The 23,459-nt window shown below is 36.9% G+C and overlaps 1 protein-coding gene across 10 annotated transcripts in view; it reads left to right on the top strand.

The window, feature by feature from the left end:
• Window positions 1-21,020, top strand: part of Satb1 (SATB homeobox 1) — a 95,609-nt gene extending 74,589 nt beyond the window's left edge. For 6 of the 10 annotated variants that reach the window (XM_046422701.2, XM_046422702.2, XM_058572207.1 and 3 more), the window contains 3 exons: window positions 16,730-16,933; window positions 17,513-17,608; window positions 19,267-21,020. In XM_046422701.2, the coding sequence (XP_046278657.1) occupies window positions 16,730-16,933; window positions 17,513-17,608; window positions 19,267-19,776 (810 nt within the window). In that variant the 3' untranslated portion in view covers window positions 19,777-21,020. The remainder of the gene's footprint in view (window positions 1-16,729; window positions 16,934-17,512; window positions 17,609-19,266) is intronic. The other 4 variants (XM_046422704.2, XM_058572208.1, XM_046422705.2 and 1 more) reach the window with 4 other exon arrangements.
• The last annotated feature ends 2,439 nt before the right edge of the window (window positions 21,021-23,459 follow it).

Genomic DNA, 23,459 nt, shown 5'->3' with positions numbered 1-23,459 from the left:
CTTAAAAGGATTTCTAATAGTGGGCATTTTTTTGTTTGTTTCTAAAGAATAGCTTTTCTTAATATTTATTTGTTTTGTTTTTAGTGAAAAGTTGTTACTTTAGCCTTTATGGTCAAGTACCAGACAAAATGATCACACTCAGGAAATCTATTTCATAGAGATGGTTGTTGATTTGCAGAATCGTTTTGAAAGGTGGAGTTGAAATTCTGTTCTTGTGGAATGCTGGAGACCCCAGACGGAAGATGTAGGCTCAGTAGGTAAACCATATGAGGCCAGAGTTAGCACCAGTCTCAGGAGAATCCAGCCATAAAAGAATGTGTATTGGAGCCATAAGAAAGTAACTAAGCTAGTGGAAAACCGAACTCAGAGAGAGGGAAATAGGATCGGTGGTGATTTAGAATTGTACCTCTAGAGAAGGTTCCCAAAAATCCACTTTAGAGAACATTTAAAACACAGATATAGCCTAGTTAAATGTCTTTTAATGCCAAATAAAAGACACTCTTTTTCTTTTTATCTTTATTTTTGTTTTACTACTTTTAGAAGCTGCCTAGAGTTCTGTGATAGTTCTTATTATCTGACTGATAAGAATGCAATTTCTTATGGAATAGTGGATCTTTTCCTTTGTTCTCTTATTTATGCCCCCCCCCCGCTTAGTAATTTTCTTAAATCCTTTTTTTTTTTTTTTGCCCCTTTAATCTTTGTTTCCTAATTTTTCACTGGAGCTTGCTTCCCTCTTAACCTAGCTATTTTCCATGTGTTTTCTGTTTGCTCCATATTACCTTCCAACTTGGAAATCTGATATTATTTGCCTAGTCATACTTTCTTTTGGCCCGAATATCACTTTCAAGGGACAATAAAGTAATTGGCCTTTTACTCTGAACCTTTTTTTCCATCTAAGCTGCTGATAAGTTCACATAATTCACTCTTAGTTAACTCTTTTTCTTTCTTTTTAAATTCTGACAGTTTTTAGTGTTCATTATTGTGGAAGATTTAATCCAATTTCCACCTCACCCATCTATCCCAACACTTTGCCTCTTGAGTACACAAATTACCTCCAAGTCCTTCTTCACACAAAAGCGAAGGTACCCGTTGCTAATCGTGAAATAAAAACCCATCCCTGCTACAGTCCCTTGCATTCTGGGATGCTCAGAAAGGGTTCTATAACATAGTTGTTAGGGATGAGTTCAAGCAATCAGAAAAGTAGAAGTAAATAAACTTTATGACTTTAATACCAGTACTCTTATTTAATAACACTGAAGGTGTTGCACAGCTACTTTAAGATATGTGAGGGATAAGGCAGTTGAACACATTTCATAATCACTGGTAGGGGTCACCATTGAAAGGAACCTTGAGCTCTTGGCAAATGAAAAATTTCACTGACAATATGAAAAATCATCTCCTAGTTTTTCGTATTTGCCGACTGTAGGTTTTGTGTATTAGCATTTCTCTGTGCCTAGCATACCTGTTAATACAAAGAGCAACAGGAACAAAGAGCAAAAGCAGTTGCTGTTTAGGGACACCGTGATATATATGCAGTTTGACAGTATTTGATATTCTAAGTACAAGGGAAGAGCATATCTTTCCATTAAGTTTTCTTAGACTACAAAAACTCTTATTTTTCAAAGCAAATATTTTAATTTTCTTTATGGACCCTGCTAGATTCCTGTCTAATAAGGGAGTGGTTTCCATGTGTGCATTAACAAGTCGCAGATGCAGATTCCATACAAATGTGGTTTACAAACTGCTGGCCCCAAGCCAGACTACTGTCCTCAGTCATTCTGCAGATTCTCTTCTCCATTCCTCATGAAAAGGTACAGGGAAGAAAACAGCTCCTTTTAGTACTCTTTGCTGTCTTCTTTTGGACCCACTATCTTCATTTTTGGTCATCCTTGTTAAAGTCATTAATATCATTTATAGTGTAGCTCACAGCATCTATATTCTTAGCTGAAAGGAATTAGAGGGCATGGCTTCTGATTATCTACATGAGATAGAAATAGGGTAATGGTAGCTAATTTGCAAACTCGGATAATTTGTGTAACATTTTTTACGTGAACCTCATCTTTTAGAGGAAAGCAGAGTGGTGGTCCCAATTCCTGGACCAGTATGCTGGGCAGTTCCAGGCAAGCTGCTTAACCTCCTAGACTTCAAACTTCCTCTTTAGGAAAGTAAAATAGGTTAGGTCACATGATGTCTAATACACCATGCAGTCCTAGGTTCTGTGAGTTTGTGCCTGAGGCAGGTGTACAAGCAAGAAAGAAGATTCTATTTTGATTGAAAACACTGCCAACAGGTGTTTCAGTCTGGGAATGAGTCCCAGAGAAGGTAAGGGATGGAATAATGGTAGAGCTTAGTTTGGGGGCAGGGCATGCTATTTTGGGGTCTGTCACCTAAGGGTTATTTATGGGTGGCACACAATGAGCAGAATTGATTTTTGGAATTTAGTGTGTGGACTTCACATTACATAGTATGAGATGAGCTCAAGATTGATGTCATCTTCATGTGAAACTTGTTCGGGATTAATTGGAGTAATTAGCATACAGGGACGTAGCAGAGTCGGGGCAGTATAGAGCATGAGATGAGCTGAATTCGATTGCTAGTTTTAGAGTCTGATTTGAAAGTCACTCAAGAGTCTCCTCCTTAAATATGTCATTTTTGTTTGTTTGTTTTTCCACCATTATCTGAAGGTCGACCATAACTGCCCCTGTCTTGTTTTTGTTGGTTTTGTTTTGTTGATTGATAGATAGCACTGCACGTGAAAGAGGAAAAGACAGGGCAGTTTAAATCATGAGAATTCACAGGAGGTTAGAGAAATAAGGAATAAATGCAAAGGAAAAGGAAGAAGAGAGGGACAGCCCATTGAACAGATCATGAATCCATATTTGCAAGTTCATAAATTGATACCTACAGCATTTGATAGTTGTTGGTAAATGTTCATACCCAATATCCTTTTTAAACCTCGACCGTTTTACTCATGTTACCTACAGGAGTGCTACTTGTCATGGTGCTACTTTGGCTGGCTTACTGATGGAGTATTTAGTGGTTTAAATGAAATTCAGATTAGGTAAGAAAAAATAAATTCATTAAGGTCAAGGAAGTGAAGGCTGTAAATAAAATATACATCCACAATAGATAAAATGCTGTTAGAAAATCCAGTTCAGTCTAAGCTGTGAATTGTTACTGTCTAAATCACCCTTTGGTTCCTGGCTTGCAATTAATCTTTGCTACTATGTTTGGAGATTGGGGTAAAGGTGATAGCCTAATGGGTTATGACTTTATTTTAATGTTTTGATTAAGGAGACTAAATAACTTGGACCTTGGGTAATCATAAGGACTAAAGTTTATCCATCAAGCTTAATTTCTAAACAGAAGTTTGTGTTTGTATTTCTGGCTACATTTAGCATTGGTCTGTTTGTGATGTGAAGTTATGAGATGGTTATGTGCTCAGTTATTCTCCACCTGTCTCTCTACTTACCATCTACCTTAGTCACTTTTTTTTTCTTCTTTCACCGTACGTTTAACTAGCTGCCTCTGTTCTGTCCGCCAATCTGATAGGCACACACAGATTCCTAGCCATTGTCCTTTCAGAGCAAGGACCAGTATTTGCTAGCCCCAGGATCCCCAGCATTTGTATGTCTACTACTGTCCCTAGCTACACTGGCCCTCCGTCACCCCTGAGTGCCTGTGCCACTGTACATTCCTTACCCTGCCTCTATCCTGTGTCCACCCTGCTCCCTTATCCCCTCCCACTTAAGAAACCTTAGTGTTATCTTGTGAAAGCATAGTGTTCCTCTCCTGGCAAATAGACATTCTCAAGGGATACTTTGCTAATCTTTTTTACCTTCAGAATTACTTGGATGGTATGAAGTTAACTAATTCAGAATGCTGATGGGGTTGTAAACTCATTCTGAGTTTGTTGTAAGATCAGGAAAATAAAACATATATGCTAGTCAGTTGTCAGTTAACATCCTTAAGCTATAAAACCATTGTTGTATGGATGAAATTTCATCCAAAAACTCAAATACATAAATCAGATCAAAGTTCTCTACAACTTTGATTCACCCAAGGATTGAGTGGGGCAGGAAACTTCTTATCATTCCCTGCCCTACAACATACACAGGGTACTCCTGAAACACATGGCATGGAAACGTGGGCTTCCTCAGGATAGTCTAGTGACTGCCCCACTCCTGATTAATTGTTTTCCTCTAACATATCTCAAAGAGGTATGGTCCTTTTGTGGCAAAACAAACAAACAAACAACAACAAAAAAATTACACAGTACATTCATATCAAGTCTTTCTAGTCTAGGAGCTTTACATAAGTTCGGAAAAAAAAAAGGGGGGTATGTGTGTGTGTATGTATGTATACACCATTCAGAGGTTCTTAATCTGTCTCACTTCCCCAAAGGGACCATGAACTTGCATGAAAAAAAGAAATGTGTCTTTACTTTCTGTAACTTCTTATTGAAAGTTGGCATTTTATTCAATTATTACCGTAAACAACAAATCGGTATCAGCAATAGCTATGACTTTGTCACCAGTAAAAAAAATAATCAGAGATATTTTCATATCACATTGGTTTATTGCAAGATCTTGAAATATCATTTTTGCTCATCACTAAAAATTGCAATGGCTATTAGACCTGTTGCTTGATCTTGTTATTTAGTGTGTTAATAAAGAAGCCTATCTATTACTGTATCACAAATTTGGGTAGATTGGTTTATTCCAGTCCACCCCCAGCCTTGCTATCCAAGTTATATATAAAACCAATTCTGTATGTCAGTATAATTGATTTTCTTTGTAATCTTATGGATTTTATTTTGGGCATCCATGAATTTCACCAGACTGTTAGAAGGGTCTGTTGCACAAAAGAGTTGAGATCAACAATTAGATAAATTGTGCAGAGGGAAAATAATGATATTTTTTAAACATATTAGCAGAAGAATTCTTGAATTTACCTGCTAAACTTTTTTTTTTTTAAATAGTTAGTTTATTGCTTTTTGGTGTGCTTACTTTTCAAGTGTCCTTCACTCTAAAGCACATAGGCAGAGTTTACCCTAACTGCAGTAACATTTAAAAACAAAAGTAGACGTCCAGTGTTCAGATGCCCACATATGGTGCTGGATTTTGTGAGACAATGCCTTTATCCCTAGACTAGTTTGCCAGTGGAGCTATACCTTTAATATCAATTGAAATCTGAAACTTAGATAGTTCTTACCTCACTGGTCAAGAAGTATTGGAAGAAATGGGTCTCCGTTATATCTGTCTCCACATCTCCTCTTAGCCTGTGTAGAAGCTGGCACATAGATGGCACTCAGTTCTTATTTGTGAAAGGATATAATAATTCAGAAGCATATTTCAAGTGCTCACAATAAGAGGTAAAATTACTGCAAAACAGAATATTTGTAAGGGAATCCATAAGGGACCATGAGAGGAGGAGTTGGGAGGAGTCTGGACACAGAAGGGTCAGTCGCCAACACTCTTGCCTCTTCCCCCTTGGGATGTCTTCCCAGGTGTGAAATAGATTAGTGGCTGAGAGGCAACTGAGACTCGACCTGTGCACAGCCTCCGCTTCCCTTGTCTCCTTTTATTGGGAAAATTATAACCCAACCATTATCACCAGGGCTCACATGATATGTCTAGCAGTATTTATGCTTTCTGTTTTTAATGCCTACTTGTGAATCACAAGATTTGGCTCTTTCAAATGAAGCCAACGTCTGATGAGCAGGTTTGCATAATGGATAAAATGATCTGGGTTTTGGCCACAAAAATGGGTCTTAACTTTATCAGTAGAATCATAAGCAAGTTGGGAGCTCATAATTACCCTGCTTGATCGTTCTTCTTAGGATTGTGATTCCCATAACTTTTACAATCCCAGATTGCCTTCTCATGGTTTTAAAAATTCTTTGTTATCTCTCCTAGAACATCATACAGGGAAGATTTAAAATTTTAATTCCCAGCCCCTAAATATGCATAATGGGGAGTATAGCTCATTTTAGAAGATATCTGCAGTGTTGAAAAGTTCTAGATAAATCAGTTAAAAATGCAGTGCAGAAATATTTGTTTTAAAACAACCTAGTAGTAAATTATTTTTGTAAGCAAACAAACCGCCTTGTCAAGGTAAATCATCTCCTAAAATTGATTCATTTTATGAGTTCTTATTTCTGTGCTTTTCTTTTTTGCACATGGCATATACAAATATTCTGCCACATTTTTTAAATGATCATAATTATGAATAGGAAAATACATATTGTAAATTTGTAAATAGTGACTATTGGAAGCAAGATAGTAAGAATTTTACTTCTTTAAAGCATGTATTCATTTGAGTTGACAGTTTGGGGGAAAGTGAAGTTCACTATCTTAAACATCTTCCTTTTTTTAACCCAAGCACTCTACCACTGAGCTACATCCCCAGCCTGATAAGCTCCTTTCTAAAATGATCACATGTATTTGCATTTGACAGAGCCTTTGTTGATGCTTCTCTGCCTCCTTAGACAAGTCAGCTATTGTAGCAACATCATCATGAATTTATCCTTTGGAGCTTTGCTACCATGTATGAGCCCCCAGGAGTTACAGAGGTGTGCACAGTTTCTGGCTACTCACTCAGTGGCCCAAATTGTGCTACTTGTGCGTCTCTGCCCTATCCCCCAGTTTACTGCTACTTCACTTTGCTTCCGTGAGTGAATCTTTCACCTTATTTTTGCACTCACCATTGAAGTTTGAGCCTCAGGGTACTCAGGGTATTTTCAGGTCCCTTAGAAGAGTTTTTCACTCAAAGAGCAGGCAGTAGGAGTGGAAAAGAAGAAACAAATCCAAGAGATGTTCTGAAGGGGTAGAATTGATAGAAAATTATGATTGATTACGGAGGAAATAAACAAAAAATATAGCTTTTTAATTAAAGCCATTTGCTAATATATTTTTATTGCAAAAACAATACAGAAAAAAACAGTACAAAAAATGTAAGCTAAGGAAGACCATAAATGTATCCATAATTCTAATCACCTAGACATAGCTGCTTGGAATATTCTGATTTATTTTTTTTTATATGCATGCACATCACACATGTACTTCTATGTGTATGTATATATGTGTGTATATAATGTCTTAACATTTGTTTACATGAATTCTCTATTCAGGTATATTTAGGTTATATTCACATTTTGATGTCACAGATAATTCAGATGTAAACTTATAGTTAAATATTAGTATACATCTTTCATTACTGTTTCCTTAGGATAAACTCTCAAAATGGTATTATTGGATTAAAAATGTTTTAAAATAATATTTCTTCATTCTGCCTTTTCACATTGCACTTCAGAAAGATTATACCAATTCATACTTCAAATAACCAGCCTTTAGCCTACGTGAGTAGATGGACAACAAAGCTATTAATTGAGTTAACTACTAGGAGGTAAACCTGATTTGGGAGGAAGATAGTGGGATCAGACCGGAATGTGGCAACTGAATTATTTTCAGCAGCTTCTTAGATATTCAGGTCCCATTGGAAAGAAGCAAGTGTGATAACGACAACAATAATAGCTGACATCTATCATAACTGTTACCAACTGTCACGCTCCTTCCATCAACAGTCTCACTACCCTATGAATGAGGTGCTAAATGGGACCCCATTTCACAGAAGAGATAGTAGAGGTCTAGAGAATTTGAGTAATCTGCCAAGCGTTATGGGGCTAATAAGGGGTGGAGTAGATATTCAAAATAAAACCCAGGCTTCTTAAATAGATTTTAGAAAGACAATATATAGAAGATAAGAGGTTATAGGAACTAAGTTGTATCTTCAAGGAATTATGGTGAAGAGTTAGCTGTACCAAAAGAATGGAGGGAGGCATAAAGATGAAAGTATGAAATTCTAGACAATCTATGATGTGTGCCTTGAAGTCGGTGGCTTACAGCAGGTGGAAAAGAGGTATCTGGTTTGATTTTGTCCAGTACTTGGCTAATCCATCCTGCTCTTTTTTTTTTTTTAATTTGTTTCTTTCCATCATTCTCCTGACTTCTCTTAAATATTGCCCCTTCTTCAAAGCCAAGCAGTATCACTCTTCATGTAGGAAGGCTTCTTGACTACCCTCTTTTGCTCTACTTTGATCTCACTTGAAGTCTGCCCATTAATGAGCTTTTGTCACATGCTGCTTGGGACTGGTAGTTTCAAATGCCAGATTTTCCCAAATAGACTGTGAGCCATTTAAGGGCAAGTGCTTTTCAGTCCTTTCATCAGAACTTTGAGTGGTTATCATGGATCGGGTGTTGGGCAGAATATTTTTTTGCCAGACACTATTCTGCGATATTAATACTATTTATTAATCTCCACAAATCCTCAGAAAGGTAATTTGCTCAAGTTCATAGAGTTAAAGAACAAACCACAATATAAGCCTTTATAGGCACGCAGAGGTGCTTGAGCATGACTTGAAGGAGCAGTAGATTAGGGTGGGTGGCAAAAGCAAGAATGGCTTTGCCATTAGAGAAAACCATATGAGGCATGGAGAACAGAATACAGGGCAGTGTTGGACAATACTGATAAATAGTCCAGCAAATGAGGATGTGAGCATGATTGGGAGGATCTTGAATGCAGCCCTGGAGAGTGAGCTTTTTCTCTATGTTGGGAAGCCACTGAAGGTCACACTGAGCAGTAGAATAACTACAGGCACTTTAAAAGTAGAAGACGAGTGCAATGATTTTCTTCCTGGGATCCAATCTCCAAGTTAAGGGAATTCAAGAAAGCTTAATGAAACTTGCAGATTTACCAATCAGGAAGTTCCATAGACTAAATTAAGCATGAGATGAGTTTGCTTTTTGAGGAGTCACATCAACTCTGTATGATGGCACTGGCTCCCTGTTCATCAAAGCTCTAGTGATGTACTTACCCTCCTAAGTTAAGAGAGGAAAAGGAATGATTACTTAAATGCTTTTCTGCTCAGAAATCAAAACAATTTTGCATTCGAAGTCGTTAAAAAGGGTGTTTGGTACCTTAAAGGGTTTTTCAAAGAAGAGATGCCCCAGTTCAGACTAGTCAATGGTGAGCACAATGGAAAGAGGTGGACAGTTCTTAATGATAGAAGCAAAAACTAAAATTGATGACAATGTTGTAGCATGAACCTTGGGAGTATTTTCTGTTTTTTAAAATGATACCATCTGTAAAGATCAAGGAGAAACTGAAAACTTCAGACTTGAAGATAGAATGTTTAAATGTTAGGAGCCAGAGCAGAACACTGAAATTTATGTAACATTAATAATATTTTTTTTTAGTTAAGGGAAGAAACAGTTAAGAAATTCATTTTCAGAGTCTATATTTCAAGTATCAGAGTTATAAGCCAGATTTTTTTTTTCAGTTTTGAAAAACCTATTCTGAATACAAGTTTGGACTAAATGTAAAATATAAACTTTTAAATCCATATTTTCCAATATTTTAAAAATTAGACCTTCTTTGGAAATTCTCTATTTCAGTCAAATTAAGAGGTTTATCTTTTTGCTAGCTAGCTTAATAGATTGTCTAGAATTTCATACTTTCATCTTTATTCCTTTTCTCTCCCACTTCTGAAAAAAATTTCCTTTAAAATGTGAGATTCCCTTGCCCAACAAATAAGAACCATTTGTATCTCCCCTAGCCAGGTTGTCATTTGATAATCTTGTTATGAGCAAAACAATTTGTAGCAAAAAAAAACAAAACAAAACAAAACAAAAACCCCAAACGCCACCGTATTGATGTGTGCCTTGAAGTCGGTGGCTTACAGCAGGTGGAAAAGAGGTATACATAAAAACAAACCATTTTCATTTTTTATCTGATGAAGTTTTAAGTGAAATTGAAAAATAAAGATCATTTACTGGAGACTCTGAATATCCCTTCTAAATCCACTGAATTGTAATGGACACTTTTCCCCAGGTTGTATAAACATTATTTTTTTATGTTGATAATAAACCTCCAGAAACTGCTAGAGTTGCTTAACCTCTTAATGACAAAGTGGCAAAACTGACTCAAGTGAGAAATTTCTGTGTAGTCATTTTATGTCCTGTTATTTCCCCAATATTAGCAGCCCATAGATTTCTGGTTAAGATATGAGTCCCTTAAATAAATTAGAGGTTATGGGGTGAATTTAAAAACAATCATCTTCTGTTTAAAATAATAACAATTTAAAACATTTTATTTTTTATAATTTTTCCCCTTTTTGGTAAATACAAGTATCAGAAACCATACTTGGGGAAACTAAATAATTTGGGGGATATACATACAGACACATAGCCATTTTGAACTATATTTTTTTTTAAATGCATTTTTGAATAAAGAGACTGTAACGTGCTACTTTTAGAGTGGAAAGAGCATTTGCTGGTATGTGTCTGTTCAAATTTATTTCTCATGTTTTCTTTAATAAGACCAATGTTAACTTAGCGGGAAAAGTTACTCCCAGTGCCTCCTGAGAGTTTCTTTGCTTTACACAAAGTAGATGTTATTAAACTGGGGAGAAAGATGAATGCATCTCCTCCTAATTCCACAGAGGAGAACATACATCTTTATTAATGTAATGATGAGGGCCTCTCATTATGTTATAGAATGATCTGCTTTAGCAAAGGTTTTCCTCCTAAAGAACTTCATAACATTTAAAGGTTAATATGTTAGGTAAAGAATAATATCTTAAGACAAGCATTTTTATTACAGGACATGATGGGATCATTTTTATTAAATTAGATGATGATTTGAATGGGGAAGAAGAAAAAGTGCTTCGCTTGATGCCCTCAATTTTAATGCCTTTAATCAAATAATGACCTTCTGGAAAATAGTTGATTTTAAGCATTTGGAAAGATCAATACCACTTTGCCACCAAAAAATGGCCTAGATGATGAAATTTGATGTATTTAAAAGTATCATTTCACCCTTTTAACCTAGTAAATAATTTAAAATGCTTTCAGTATTGTTTTACTGCTGTTCTGTTTCTCACTGTTCAAAGTGTTACGTTTGTTTGTGAAAAGATATTGGAAGTTGGTGTGCGAAGCGTTCAGGCCTCACACCTAGAAGTAGGGTTGTTCCTCTGTCAGTTCTTGGGTGTCTCTGCATTAAGCCTCCTCCTCACCTCAATTATATGTTTAAATACTACATTTGAGGGACAGTGTATATAGAGAGCATAAAAGATGTGAAAGTGGAATCCTTCTACACCATTTAAGTGGTGGTTTAAAACCTCACTAGTTCCTATACATTTTTTTGTGATATTGTTAAACCTAGATGCTAAAGGTGAAGGATTTGGTAGCTCTGACAATTAAAATCCATATCCCTCCCCACCCTATTCCCACCCTGGCTTATAGAACACTGATATGAAATTACCCTTGAGTGCCGACAGCTTTGTAAATAAAAAAAAAAAATTGCCCTCTATTAGCATGTTTGTGGGCAGATTAAAAACTGTCTTCATTAGCATAAGTAACACTTACAGATTCTTTTAGAAGTAGAAAATTATTTGCTGAATGATAAATTGCTAGCTTTATAGTTAGTTGTTGTTGAAAATGTACTCATTCAAAATGCCTGGTGTAGTTTAGTCTACAATGCTGAATTTTTTGTTAGAAGTACTATTTAATGGATTATATACTTAATCCTTGTTCCTACTACTTGCAAAAATGTAATTCATGCTTTCTACTAAAGTGTTTGTATCAAATACTTTCCTATTTAGATTGATTTCTTTTAATATCATATATTAGTATACTGTATGCCCCAGAGATTGGAACAAAATACTCCTGCAGATAACACATAAAAGATGAGGGTGAGGGGGAATAAATACAGACGATAAAATGTTTTGCTTTTTAGAGCTCAAATTACCGTTCTATTTTTTTTAAATGTATTTTTCCTTCTTAGTGGCAGCAAAAATTGTCATTTTCTCTCTCTTTTTATAGCTCTTAGTTTTAGAATGCATGTGTATATGATGATAATATACACATATATGTATATTGCATTAAATGACTTTTTTTTTTTCCCTCAGAGAATACCAAAGTCTGTTTTTCCCTGGAAAACTAGTTGTGTTATGAACTTCCAGGTTTATCACAGACAAGGTCCTGTAAAGGTTCTCACTGTGTGAGAGGCTTTATAGGTACAATAAATTTCATTCATGAAAGGATGTTGCTTTCCTGGCTCAATTAAAATCATCGTGTACCCCTTACCCACTAAAATGTTAGAAGCGAATTGACTTGAATTAACGGTTCTAAAAAGTGGGGTGGAAATCAGAGATTGAGCTTGGTTGGAAATTAGCAGCTGAGAGATGAAGGTGCCAGGATTTTTATTTAAATGTGGTACAACAAGATTCTGTCAGTAAAGCACATCATTAGAATATTGAGTTTAGAACTGCTAATTTTTCCTTTAAAATGAGCATACAGTCATGTGTTTCATGGACCATAATAAATTGCCATTGTGTTGTCATTGAGTTTGTTTTGCTTTTTTGCAGTGCTGGTTTGGCAGTCATTCTGCATTTTTTCTTTTCCTTGTTTTTTTTTTTTTCCCCCTCCTCAGTCTTAGATTTCTTTAATAGATCCCTAACCAAAACGGGTCAAAAAAAAAAATGTTATTTATTTCAGTCTTAGGTTTAGCATCTTTTGCACCATTTTCTTGCTTACGGTAGCAAGACATTTGCAGATGGTTCTTGGTTACTATAAAGTACATAACAGTATTTCCTTTGTGGCAGATGGATTTAAGACTTTTAGTTCTCAATAAATGTAGGTTTACAATACATAACTTTACAGGATTTGTGTTGTATATAACAGGTTTGAACATATTATCTCAGAATTCATCTGCATGGCATTTTCAGCTTATTCAGGGTCCTGCCAGTTTTTTTTTTAAGTAATAGGGGGAGCGCTGTGATTGATAGCAACAGCTCAAGGCGTGATTTTGAATAGAAACAAAGGGTTTAGAACAGAAGGTGTCAAATTAAACTTTGTCAGTTTGAAAAGTAGTAACATCCTGAAAGTTTTACTAATTTATTTACATGTGGCCACTGTTTATATTTTGCCCTCTTTATATGCAGTGTAATGTTGCTTGGCAAATTTACTACATTTAAAGTTTAGGTTGTTCCTTGTACCATTTTAGTTTTCTTAGAATGGATTCATTGGTCTCATTATTTTAAGGCTGTGAGGCCCCAGTCTTTTTCTACTGTTCGAAACAGTTGTGCTCTAATTTAATTTTGAGAGTAGTTCCCTGCCTGTGGTCTTAGAGGACATCAAGTCCTGGGAACCAATCTTAAAAATGGGATTATATTCACATTTTGCAACAAAGCACCACATTGCATTTGTCATCTCTCTTCTCTTAAGTAAATCTATAGAGTTCTCATTTAAAGACCAGCATCGTACTTTATGGAATTATTTGTCAAATATCGCAAATGTTCTGACCTAGGAAAAAGGTATTGGGGAATTAAAAAGCATTTGGTTTTTTCAGTCATTTTCTGAAAAAAACATGGATCAAATTACTGTTGTCACTAATGGCATAACAATCAATAGGATTTGAGGTAGTTAAACTATTTCAAGGTATTTTTGTTAAAAAAAAAGTATTAGAATAAATTAACCTTATTTTTGCTTGTAATATGGGAACAAATCAGTTTCTTTCTATACTAACAAAGAACTAATGTGTCAAAATGTCTGTTTTCCATTATTTCTTAAGAGATACACACATTGAGAAAAGCCAATCCCCCCCCTCCCCTTTTGTTTTTTGGAATACCCTTGTAGAACTAACAGTTCCCAGCTGCACTGTTAAATATTTTTCTAAGAAGCATCTGATTTCAGTCTCTTAAAATCATCGTGTCTCTTGAAAGGCTAGCGGAGACATGCTTCAGCTTATAATTCATCAAATTATTTTTAGATAAGGAATTAGAAGTATTATTTAAGGGCAGAGGTTAATAGCAAACTACTGGAAATGTTATGTTAGTCATGGGCAATTAATAAAAATAAGGATCTGTCTCGTAAGTATAGAGACACAGAAGTGACAATATAAGCAAAATATTTGTTGAATGAGTCAGGGCTCTTTTTCTGAAATATTTGTTAAACCAGCATGAGTGTGATTGTTTAGGAATTAGCTATCATTATTAGCCATTTTAAAAGAACTAATGATTTTCTTTTCCAAAGAACATCTGTGATCCACATGTTTTTTCACATATATCCAAGTGCTAACTGATCTCTGCATTACTTTAAAAAGTTTCTAAAGGATGTGAAAAATCATTGGAGTTCTGCAGCTCTCTAAGAAGCTTTTCCTACATGAATCGTTCTTAATTTAACTTTTAGCAATTTTTAGTTACAAGCATTTATTTCTTAAAAAAACATTTGTAGAAGCTCAATGTTTAACATTTATTGCAGTAGCGGGATACTAGCTAAGTTAAAAAAATTTTTTTTCTGCCCTGTTCTTGATGAATCTTCTAACTTCTCTTCATTGCAAGGTAAATAAAATCAAATAATTTGTGTTCAGGCATAGAGCTTGACCTGTCAGTGGTGATAGCTGAAGGGTACAGAAAGGGGAGGAGGGAAGTCGTCTTAACCATAGTTAATATTCAAGCCCACAGGAAGATATGTATCTAAACCTACCCAGCAACAAGATTTAGAAGTATAATGCAACAAAACAGCTTAGATGTAGGAAAATATATGATATTTTCATATCTTAATCCAGGTAGCAAATATTTGCCTATAAGAACTAAATAAACATCTGCAGGGCACCATATGCAGGTGAGTTTCAAATACTTCAAATACTCAAACACAGTTTTGTAGTCAATATTATATTCACACAGATAGAGCTGAAATATCTTTTTTAATTTTTTTGTTGTTGTTCTAATTAGTTATACATGACAGCAGAATACATTTCAACTCATTGTACACAAATGGAACACAACTTTTCATTTCTCTGACTGTACACGATGCAGAGTTGCGCCATTAGTGCAATCCTACATGTACAAAGGGTAATGATGTCTGTCTGCGCTGAAATATCTTGCAGTATGCTGGGAATAGCCATGGAGTTGCTGTAGACAGAAGGGAAATATGCTCAGCAATCCTGTTGTCACAGGGATTTTTTAATTTAGTTGACATTATTTGAGGTGAATTTGTAGTTTGCTGCTGCTTCTCCTCACCTGAATAAGTGCACAATTGCATGGCCATCCCCACAATATATATTTGTTCAAATAAAAGACCTGTTGAGTAGAGAATCCAAACTCTCAGAAAATGTAGTCTATCTCATGAGAGTGTGTGGCAGTCCTTCTTGGCTGATCTGTAAGTGAGCCTTGAGAAGCCGACGTATCTGTCACCATCTTTTCTTTTAAATTCTCTCAAGTAGGCCATTCTGGGGAGGACAGGCCTGGCTTCTTTTCACCGTATGTTACAATCAGAAGAAGAATTCCCATCCAATTAAATTTCTTGAGATTTCCAAGAAACTCTTGTCCTAAGTCAGGTTCCCTTAAAGCAGAGTCTAAGATGGGAATCAGATGCTGGTGGTTTGAGGAGGACCTGAGGAATGAGGGAAAATAGGGCAGAGGAAGAGGTCGCGTAAGAATGTGGCCCCGGAGCTGAGGATGTACCTCAAACTTGCTCAGCTTAGGCCCTGGATTCCATCCCCAGCACCAAAAAAAAAAAAAAAAGATTGTGGCCCCAGATAAAGTCCAGCCCTCGATTGATAGGGGATGGAGTAAAAGAATGGGGATGACTGTCTCCAGAGAGAGAGTTAAAGCATAGAATGAGTTGTCCACTTGAAATAAGGATGGAGACTTTGTACCACTGGATCAGGATATTGCTGGCCACTCCTGAGTGAGAAGGCCAGTGAGGAGGGGGAGCAGTGTTCCGAGCATCGTCCGATGAGATGGCTTCAGGGACATTTCTCCAGAGAAGAGTGCAGTGGAGAGCTCTTAGCAGAGAACTCAGCTGCTGAGCTGTGGCTGCCCTGGCTGGGGAATCCCACTGCCCCTTACCCCAGTGCTTAGAGTTCATCCTGGTTAGGATGAAAGTTTGAGATGGTGACTGTCTTGGATCATTGCATTCCCCACAGATAAGCCTAGAGTCAAAACTGGGGCCTCAGGATACATCAGAGAGGTGCAGATTTTGGTATTCGTTGGACATTTCTTTCTCATTTAATTCAGGAAGCCTATTAAAATTCTTGCCTGAGCAGATCATGTGCTAACACTGCCACAGGCAGAAAACAGGACTCTGAGGTCTCTTTTTGGAAAGTTCTTTTCTTGGAGAAGTCCTTTAGTGCCCATTCTAATCATTATGCCGAAACTGGACGGTATTCTTGGTCTCACAACTAGTTGTATATGTCTCTCCTCTCTCATACATGCATATACAAACATATACATAGTTTTTTTTATAAGCTTAGGAAATCTTTTTATTTCTAGGATCTGTTCAACCCCTTTTTAAATACCTTCAGCGTCTTCAGATGGCCCCCATCAGACAAGAAGATTAAGCAAGCATAGAAACACTTATTTTTGCTTTCCTCCTATTTCACATATTGCAAAGTCTGTGATAAATGCTCTTTTGCCCTTGGAGTCTGAAAAATATGTCTCTCTTTTAAGATGCAAATCTGAACACTCATTAGAAACACAGCCTGCCTCCCTGACAGCCGCAGCTATCCTCTCTTAAAAGGTTAAAATATTTTTAAAGCGGATTAGAGTGTTGTGAGCATATGAGAAAGTTACTATACAGAGTCTTTTCTTTTTTGGCTCCTTATGGAAAATGCCAGCCCCCTCCCCATAAACATGAACTGACCTCTCATTTCCTTTGTCTCCAAGGGATGGTTGTGTGAGCTGTTACGCTGGAAAGAAGATCCTTCTCCAGAAAACAGGACTCTGTGGGAGAACTTGTCCATGATCCGAAGGTTCCTCAGTCTTCCTCAGCCAGAGCGTGATGCCATTTACGAGCAGGAGAGCAATGCGGTGCATCACCATGGCGACAGGCCACCCCACATCATCCACGTTCCAGCAGAACAGATTCAGGTCCGTTTACCTTGGCCAATTCAGTAGAGCACTAAGTAAATAAAGCTTTAAACTTAGCAGGGAAATTAGCATCTCTCTTCTTCCCGCCAATCTAAACACAGGCTTTTTAGCAAGAGATAACAATACAGTGCCATCTTGCTCCGGGGGATAAAAGGAAAATTAACATACTTTTTCCAACATGTGTGTTATATTCCCTACCCCTCACTTCCCCACTGCCAGAGTGGCAGGAACCCCCTTTTTGAACTTCTTGTTTGGCAAATGTATCGTTGTTAGTTCTGGGTTTTGTGTGTGAGAACTTCGAAATTTTTGTATGTTGTTTTAAAAATCATTTAAAAATACACCTATTTCTTAATTAATGCCATACCGCCCCTGAGGAAAGGAATTACATTTATTCTGTAGAGGAAGTTTGTAGAATCACAGTTTTATACGTTGGACTCTGTCCAAAACAAGGAGGGGAGGGAAATCTAATTGGAATCTTGCTTTGCACTCCGTGTCCCTTCCTTCACCTTGTGGCAGTCTCCCCGCACCCACACAGAGTCCAGGTTGGGGGTGAGTCATATCTGTTTGTCTTTCCTTCAGAGCCCCTCTCCCACCACCCTTGGGAAAGGAGAGTCTAGAGGCGTTTTCTTACCAGGCCTGCCGACCCCTGCACCATGGCTCGGTGCTGCTCCTCAGGTGAGCGGGCACAAGTTACCTATGCCAGCAAGGAAGGTAGTCAGAGAGGGGGTGGCACAGAGACCTGCTCCCTTGCTCAGGATCTTCAGACGTGCAGAGGATGCACTGAGCATGGCTGTGGCCAGAGCCCACTGTGCAGCAGATTCAGCTTTCTACCTACTCATGTCTTGGGACTTGTCTCCATTCATCCGCTGAGGGAACAGCCCTGGGAATTTAGATGGAAGTGTTCTGGGATCAGGTAGTTCACTGGGGCTCTCAGAAAGTATTCTAATTGAACTTGAACTGTATGACGGATTTCTGTTAAATCTAAGGAATGTTTTTTGGTTTTCTCCTTTGAGGAAAAAATGCCGTTGATTTCCAGAGTCCTAAAAGTCTACTCTCTTTGTTGAATCACCTGCTCATTTCTTGGTACTACTGTGGGGGAAGATTGTGTGTGTGTGTGTATGTGTGTGTGTGTGTGTGGAGAGAGAGAGAGAGAGAGAAAGAAAGAAATCCATCCACCAGGAAAAAAAAAATCCTTGAGTGTGTATTAAAGATAAAACAAATTGAAAAGGAGAATCCCTTAGGATATCAAGCACTAAAGTAATTGTGAAAGCATGAAAAACTTACTGTTTTAGGAAAAACAAAGAAAAAGATATATGTTAAGTAATAAAAATAGTACTTGTTTGAAAATGTAAATTGTTTTTAATAAAATTGCTTCTTAGGGGGATGAAAGGAAATGCTTAGGCACAGTACAAATGTTCTAATATTTTGCAGCTTACTCAGGTTGATTTGCTCTGCTGATAAGAATTATGGATTTCCACTATATAGTAGTTGCCTGTGTCACACATTTGTTATGTGTAATTGTGTATGGAAATTACAGCACATATACAGATACTAATTATGAAAAAGTGTCTGTATACACTAAATTTAAATCCTAATCACATCTGAGTTTACTGTAGACAAAACAATTCACTAGCCATCATACAGTGGATTAAACCTTTATTTTGGGGTAAGAAAAAAATTGTGCACTAGTGCCTAGTGCAATTTGGTAAGAAACTGTGTGTGTGTTAATATCGGAGCTGTCTGAGAGGAAATTCACAAACCTGAGCCTCTTGGAACATCCTCTGGACTCTTAGGAGAGCATGCTGAATAAGAGCAGACGCTTACCTTCTTTTCTTGCTCCTTGTCTCTGCCATCTGATGAAAGGGGGAGGCAGAACACAAATTTCTTTCCCCATGCCTCTGAAGCTCACTTTTCTAAAATGTCTTTTGAAATCCTTGCTCCTCAATCTTCATTTTAAATCTTTGTTAATTATTTACATCATAATTTGCTTTGCTGTCTTCGTGCCTCTGATGTGTGTCCTTCTGGTGAAGTTTATGGCTCAAACATTTTCAGAGCAGCTGAGTTCTCTCCTCCTGCCCTGATATCTGATAAGGGAACACAGTAGCCCTGAAAGCTGTACAAATTCCTGCCTTCCCAGTTGATATCGTTCTGATTTTTTTTTTTTCCTAAATGCAGTAGGCCATTTGGCTGGTCTGCCTCTTTGCTCTGAATCTTTGTCCCATATCAAAGAAGCTATATGCAGGATGCATAAGCACGTGTTTCCTAATTCTAGACAGCTTTGTGCACGGAACGTGGGGAAAGCAGAGCTCTGATTGTCGCTTGTTTCTTTTTAGCAGCAGCAGCAGCAGCAACAGCAGCAGCAGCAGCCGCAGGCACCTCCACCCCCTCAGCCACAACCACAGCAGCAGGCGGGCCCCAGGCTTCCCCCGCGCCAGCCCACCGTGGCCTCGCCCGCAGAGTCTGATGAGGAGACCCGGCAGAAGACCCGGCCACGAACCAAAATTTCAGTGGAAGCCCTGGGAATCCTCCAGAGTTTCATACAAGACGTAGGCCTGTACCCAGACGAAGAGGCCATCCAGACTCTGTCCGCCCAACTTGACCTTCCCAAGTACACCATCATCAAGTTCTTTCAGAACCAGCGGTACTATCTCAAGCACCACGGCAAACTGAAGGACAACTCCGGCTTAGAGGTGGATGTGGCCGAATACAAAGAAGAGGAGTTGCTTAAGGATTTAGAAGAGAGTGTCCAAGACAAAAATGCTAACACCCTTTTCTCGGTGAAACTAGAAGAAGAGCTGTCCGTGGAAGGAAACACAGACATTAATGCTGATTTGAAAGACTGAGATCCAAGTAGTATTGTCATTCAACAGAGTGCCACTGGGTATTTACTAACAACATTAAAAAAGTCCACCTTGTATTTGCTCAGAAAAACCTTCGTTGTTCATGGTTTGGCCAATGAATCTTCAGAAACTTGCACAAACAGGAAAGTTGGAAAAGGAATAGTACAGACTGCACTAAACATTTTACTCTGTTTTTACAAACTGCTTGGCAGCCCAGGTGAAGCATCGAGGATTGTTTGGTATTAGAATTTGTGTTCAAGGGCTGCACCAGTGTGTGTGTGCCCCCTAAGCATGATACCAGAGATTTTTTTTTTTTTAATTATTATTCTGGAGCCTCCAACAAGCATTATAACTTCTGTGATTATGATTTCCTTTCCTTTAATTATTTCTGTAACACTCCACACTGATCTTTGGAAACTCGCCCCTTATTTTAAAGGAAAAAAAAAAAGAGTTTGTTACTCTATTGTATGTTACAAAAGAACTATAGACTGTGGAATGCAGTTTAAAGATGACATATGCCAACAAATGCCTTGTATTATATGGCACTGCCGTAATTCAAATTTGTTTTTATTTTGGAAATAAAAGTTCACTGTAATTTTTTTTTCATTCTCATTGTTACATAATTTTTTTTTTTTTTTTAAAAAAAGGAGAAGAAAATGTGAAACACAATTTAGTCCTCATTATTTATTTGTAGATCCTGCAGCGTCATGTTGTAATTAATTTTTTGGAAGTTTCCGTTAAATGTAATATTGCTTCTCTTGTTACCATACTGATTCTTTTCTATTTATAAATGTATTTTGATGGGCAGTAAAAACAAAGTGTCTTAAAGTTTTAAATAGAGAAAATGTGCTTTACACAGTTGCCTATAAAAAGTGCTCTATGTTATCCAAGCAATTCATACTATAAGCTTCACTCTTATTGTTGTATGCAATTTTTACTATCATGCAAATAAGCTTAGGTAAATAAAACTAATAGATCACCTTAGAAAATTATGCAATTAATGTGAAAATAATTGATGTTTGCAATGTGTCTTCCTTTGGTTTACAATCAATTTTAAAGCTACATCTGTATAAAATTTCTGTATAAAGGTGTATTTCTTTTTTATGAGTTTATGGCTATGAAAACACCAGCTATTTTGTTACAGCTGGCTGTTTTTATAAGTGTATCACAGTTTTCTTTATGCAGAAATGTTCTGATTAGGAGTGGTTATTGACTGTAACTACACAATTAAAATTGTTTGTATGGTATGACATGGTAGGGTTTGTCTGCTTATGTGAAGTAACTTTAAGGAAGAATCAAAAGATGACCCTCACCCTTATGTGCATATGTGCATGTCAGTACTTTCCTGCTGATATTTTAATGTTTAAAAAGAACAATTGAAGAGTCACTTGAAACACTGTAAATTTAAATCACATCCACGTATCTTTTTTTTTTTTTTTTTTAATGGTACAGGGGATTGAACCCAGGAGTGTTTTACCACTGAGTTACATCCCCAGCACTATATATATATATATATAATTTTTTTTTTTAATTTTGAGACACCATTTCTGTTTCTGAGGCTGGCCTTGAACTTATGATCCTCCTGCCTCAGTCTCCTGAGTAACTCTGGGATTACAGCTGTGTGCCACCAAGCCCAGCAACATGCTCATTTTTAAATAAGCATGAAATTTCACAATGAAGATGATAACCTGTTTTGGTTAACTTCTTGCTTAATAAACAGAGATAGGACAGTCAGAAGACTTTCCAACAAAAACATAAATCTAGTCTCTAGCAGTTATGTGATTCAAATGGATTCATTTGCTTTTATTTCACAATCCTTAGATTATGGCAACACTTTTCCTTAAGCTACGGTGTATTTTTAAAGGGCATTAATAATAAACTAAAATAAGTATGGGGTGAAATGGACCCTTCTGTGTAAAAACCCCTAGTAAGCATTGTTTTGTTCTAACAAGTTGTAAGTGGAGAAAGTAACTCTGTGCTCATTTGACTGCATATGTCTTTTAAGAACTATGTGAAGAAAACAATAACACACCTGGAAATTAAACACAATCTGCAAAATCCCTACAACATAAAACCTTAGTAAACTTAGGGTATAAAGATAAGGTGTGTTAATGGCCACAGAAAGAATTAAGGCAATTGGAAGATTTTAAAATTATCTTCCTCCTTTCCTCCAAGTGCTAGCCTTGCAGTATTGGGTGTTTGGGGTTTTCAGTTTTGTTGCCTATTTTTGTATTTATCTTTTGCTTCCTCTTTTTAGAGTTCCCTAGATGTTAGGATTATCTGGGCTTCTGAAGACGTGATCGTGCAACTGCCCTTTCTCTTTTTGCCTACCATTTCCTCAGGCCCCAGTGAACTCATTGGTAGGCAACTGGGCTGCTCTTTTACTTTAGAAACTCAAATGGGATCATTCAAAATTCCCAGTAAAGCTTTAAGGTTCCGTTTACTTTTGAAGCATAGCTGAGCTAACCTGAAGGCTGCTGATTTGTTGCAAACTAGTTCCCAATTCTTTTTATTAAATGAGAAAACACCCTTTTTCTTCAGTAGGGTTTAGAAAAGTTATCATTTGAGCCAAAGTAATTCAAGTTAAAATAGAAACTAGATTTCCTGTATTTAAAAAATAGAAAATAAAATATAACCTAATGCAATTAAAGAAAAATTATCTTTCTCCTTTTCCCCAACTTTGAAAAAAATCTAGATCAGCATCGAAGAGAATTGATAACTTTTTTAAACCAGCGGAACACTTGAAGTGTCAAATAGATCCAAAATTTGGTAATTTGTTGTTGTTGTTATTATTGTTTTGGAGAGAGAAATTGGGTTGCAAATAAGATTTTTCCATTCTTAATAACCTAAATTCTTCTGAAATCATATTTTCAATGAAATGATGAATATGTGTTGGAAATCAGCATAATTTTGCTAACAAAATTCTCACTGAGATCTTTTCCCTTTTTAAGATCAGCACAGTTTTGCTAATTTAGTATAAAGCACATGTTAATAAATAATGATGGCCATGATGGAGTGAGCAAAACCATTTTCAGGGAAGATGGCACATTTTGGAAAAGATTCATCAAGGTGGATCATCCATAGCCCCCAAGGTCATTTATTGCCCACCCTAGTCCTCCTCCTCATGCCTGTGGCTATGGTAAAGTTCCTTTAACAAGCTTCATTGTGTCCAAGTATTTCAGAGACTTTTAAAAGCTGGGCATGACATAATACTTTGTGCTCTTAAGACCTTAGCCGAGTCAGGTAGTTTACGGGTAATATTCAACCTTGTGCATCTGAATCTGTCATGGATTCCTTCACTCAGCACTTTGCCACTAATTTGTATTACACTCTGTGGCCATATAATACTTGCACATTATGCAAAAAATAATGTTGATAGTATCTTCTTGCCACGCAATATGCAGAGTTGACACATAACCTTTGAAAACCAAGGTAACTAATATGTGTGCCCTAGTTGTGTGGCACTTGGTAACAAAGTCTGTACAATGTTATGTATAAAATGTGTATTGATTAGCATTTAGTCTAAGGAATTCTGAGTTTAAGAGTTTCCTCACACCCCCCCCCCGTAGTGATATCAATATCTAACTGTGCTTATCTAAAATACATAGCTTGATTAGGAAGCATTTAAATGGTTCAAGATTGAGTAAAAATGAGAATCCCATCCATTCCATTATTAAATTCTGCCC

This window comes from Marmota monax, unplaced genomic scaffold, assembly GCF_021218885.2.
Source record: "Marmota monax isolate L192 unplaced genomic scaffold, Marmota_monax_Labrador192_F-V1.1 WCK01_AAM20220418_F8-fsc00278, whole genome shotgun sequence".
Lineage (NCBI taxonomy): Eukaryota > Metazoa > Chordata > Mammalia > Rodentia > Sciuridae > Marmota > Marmota monax.
This window is presented reverse-complemented; position numbering and strand designations above follow the sequence as displayed.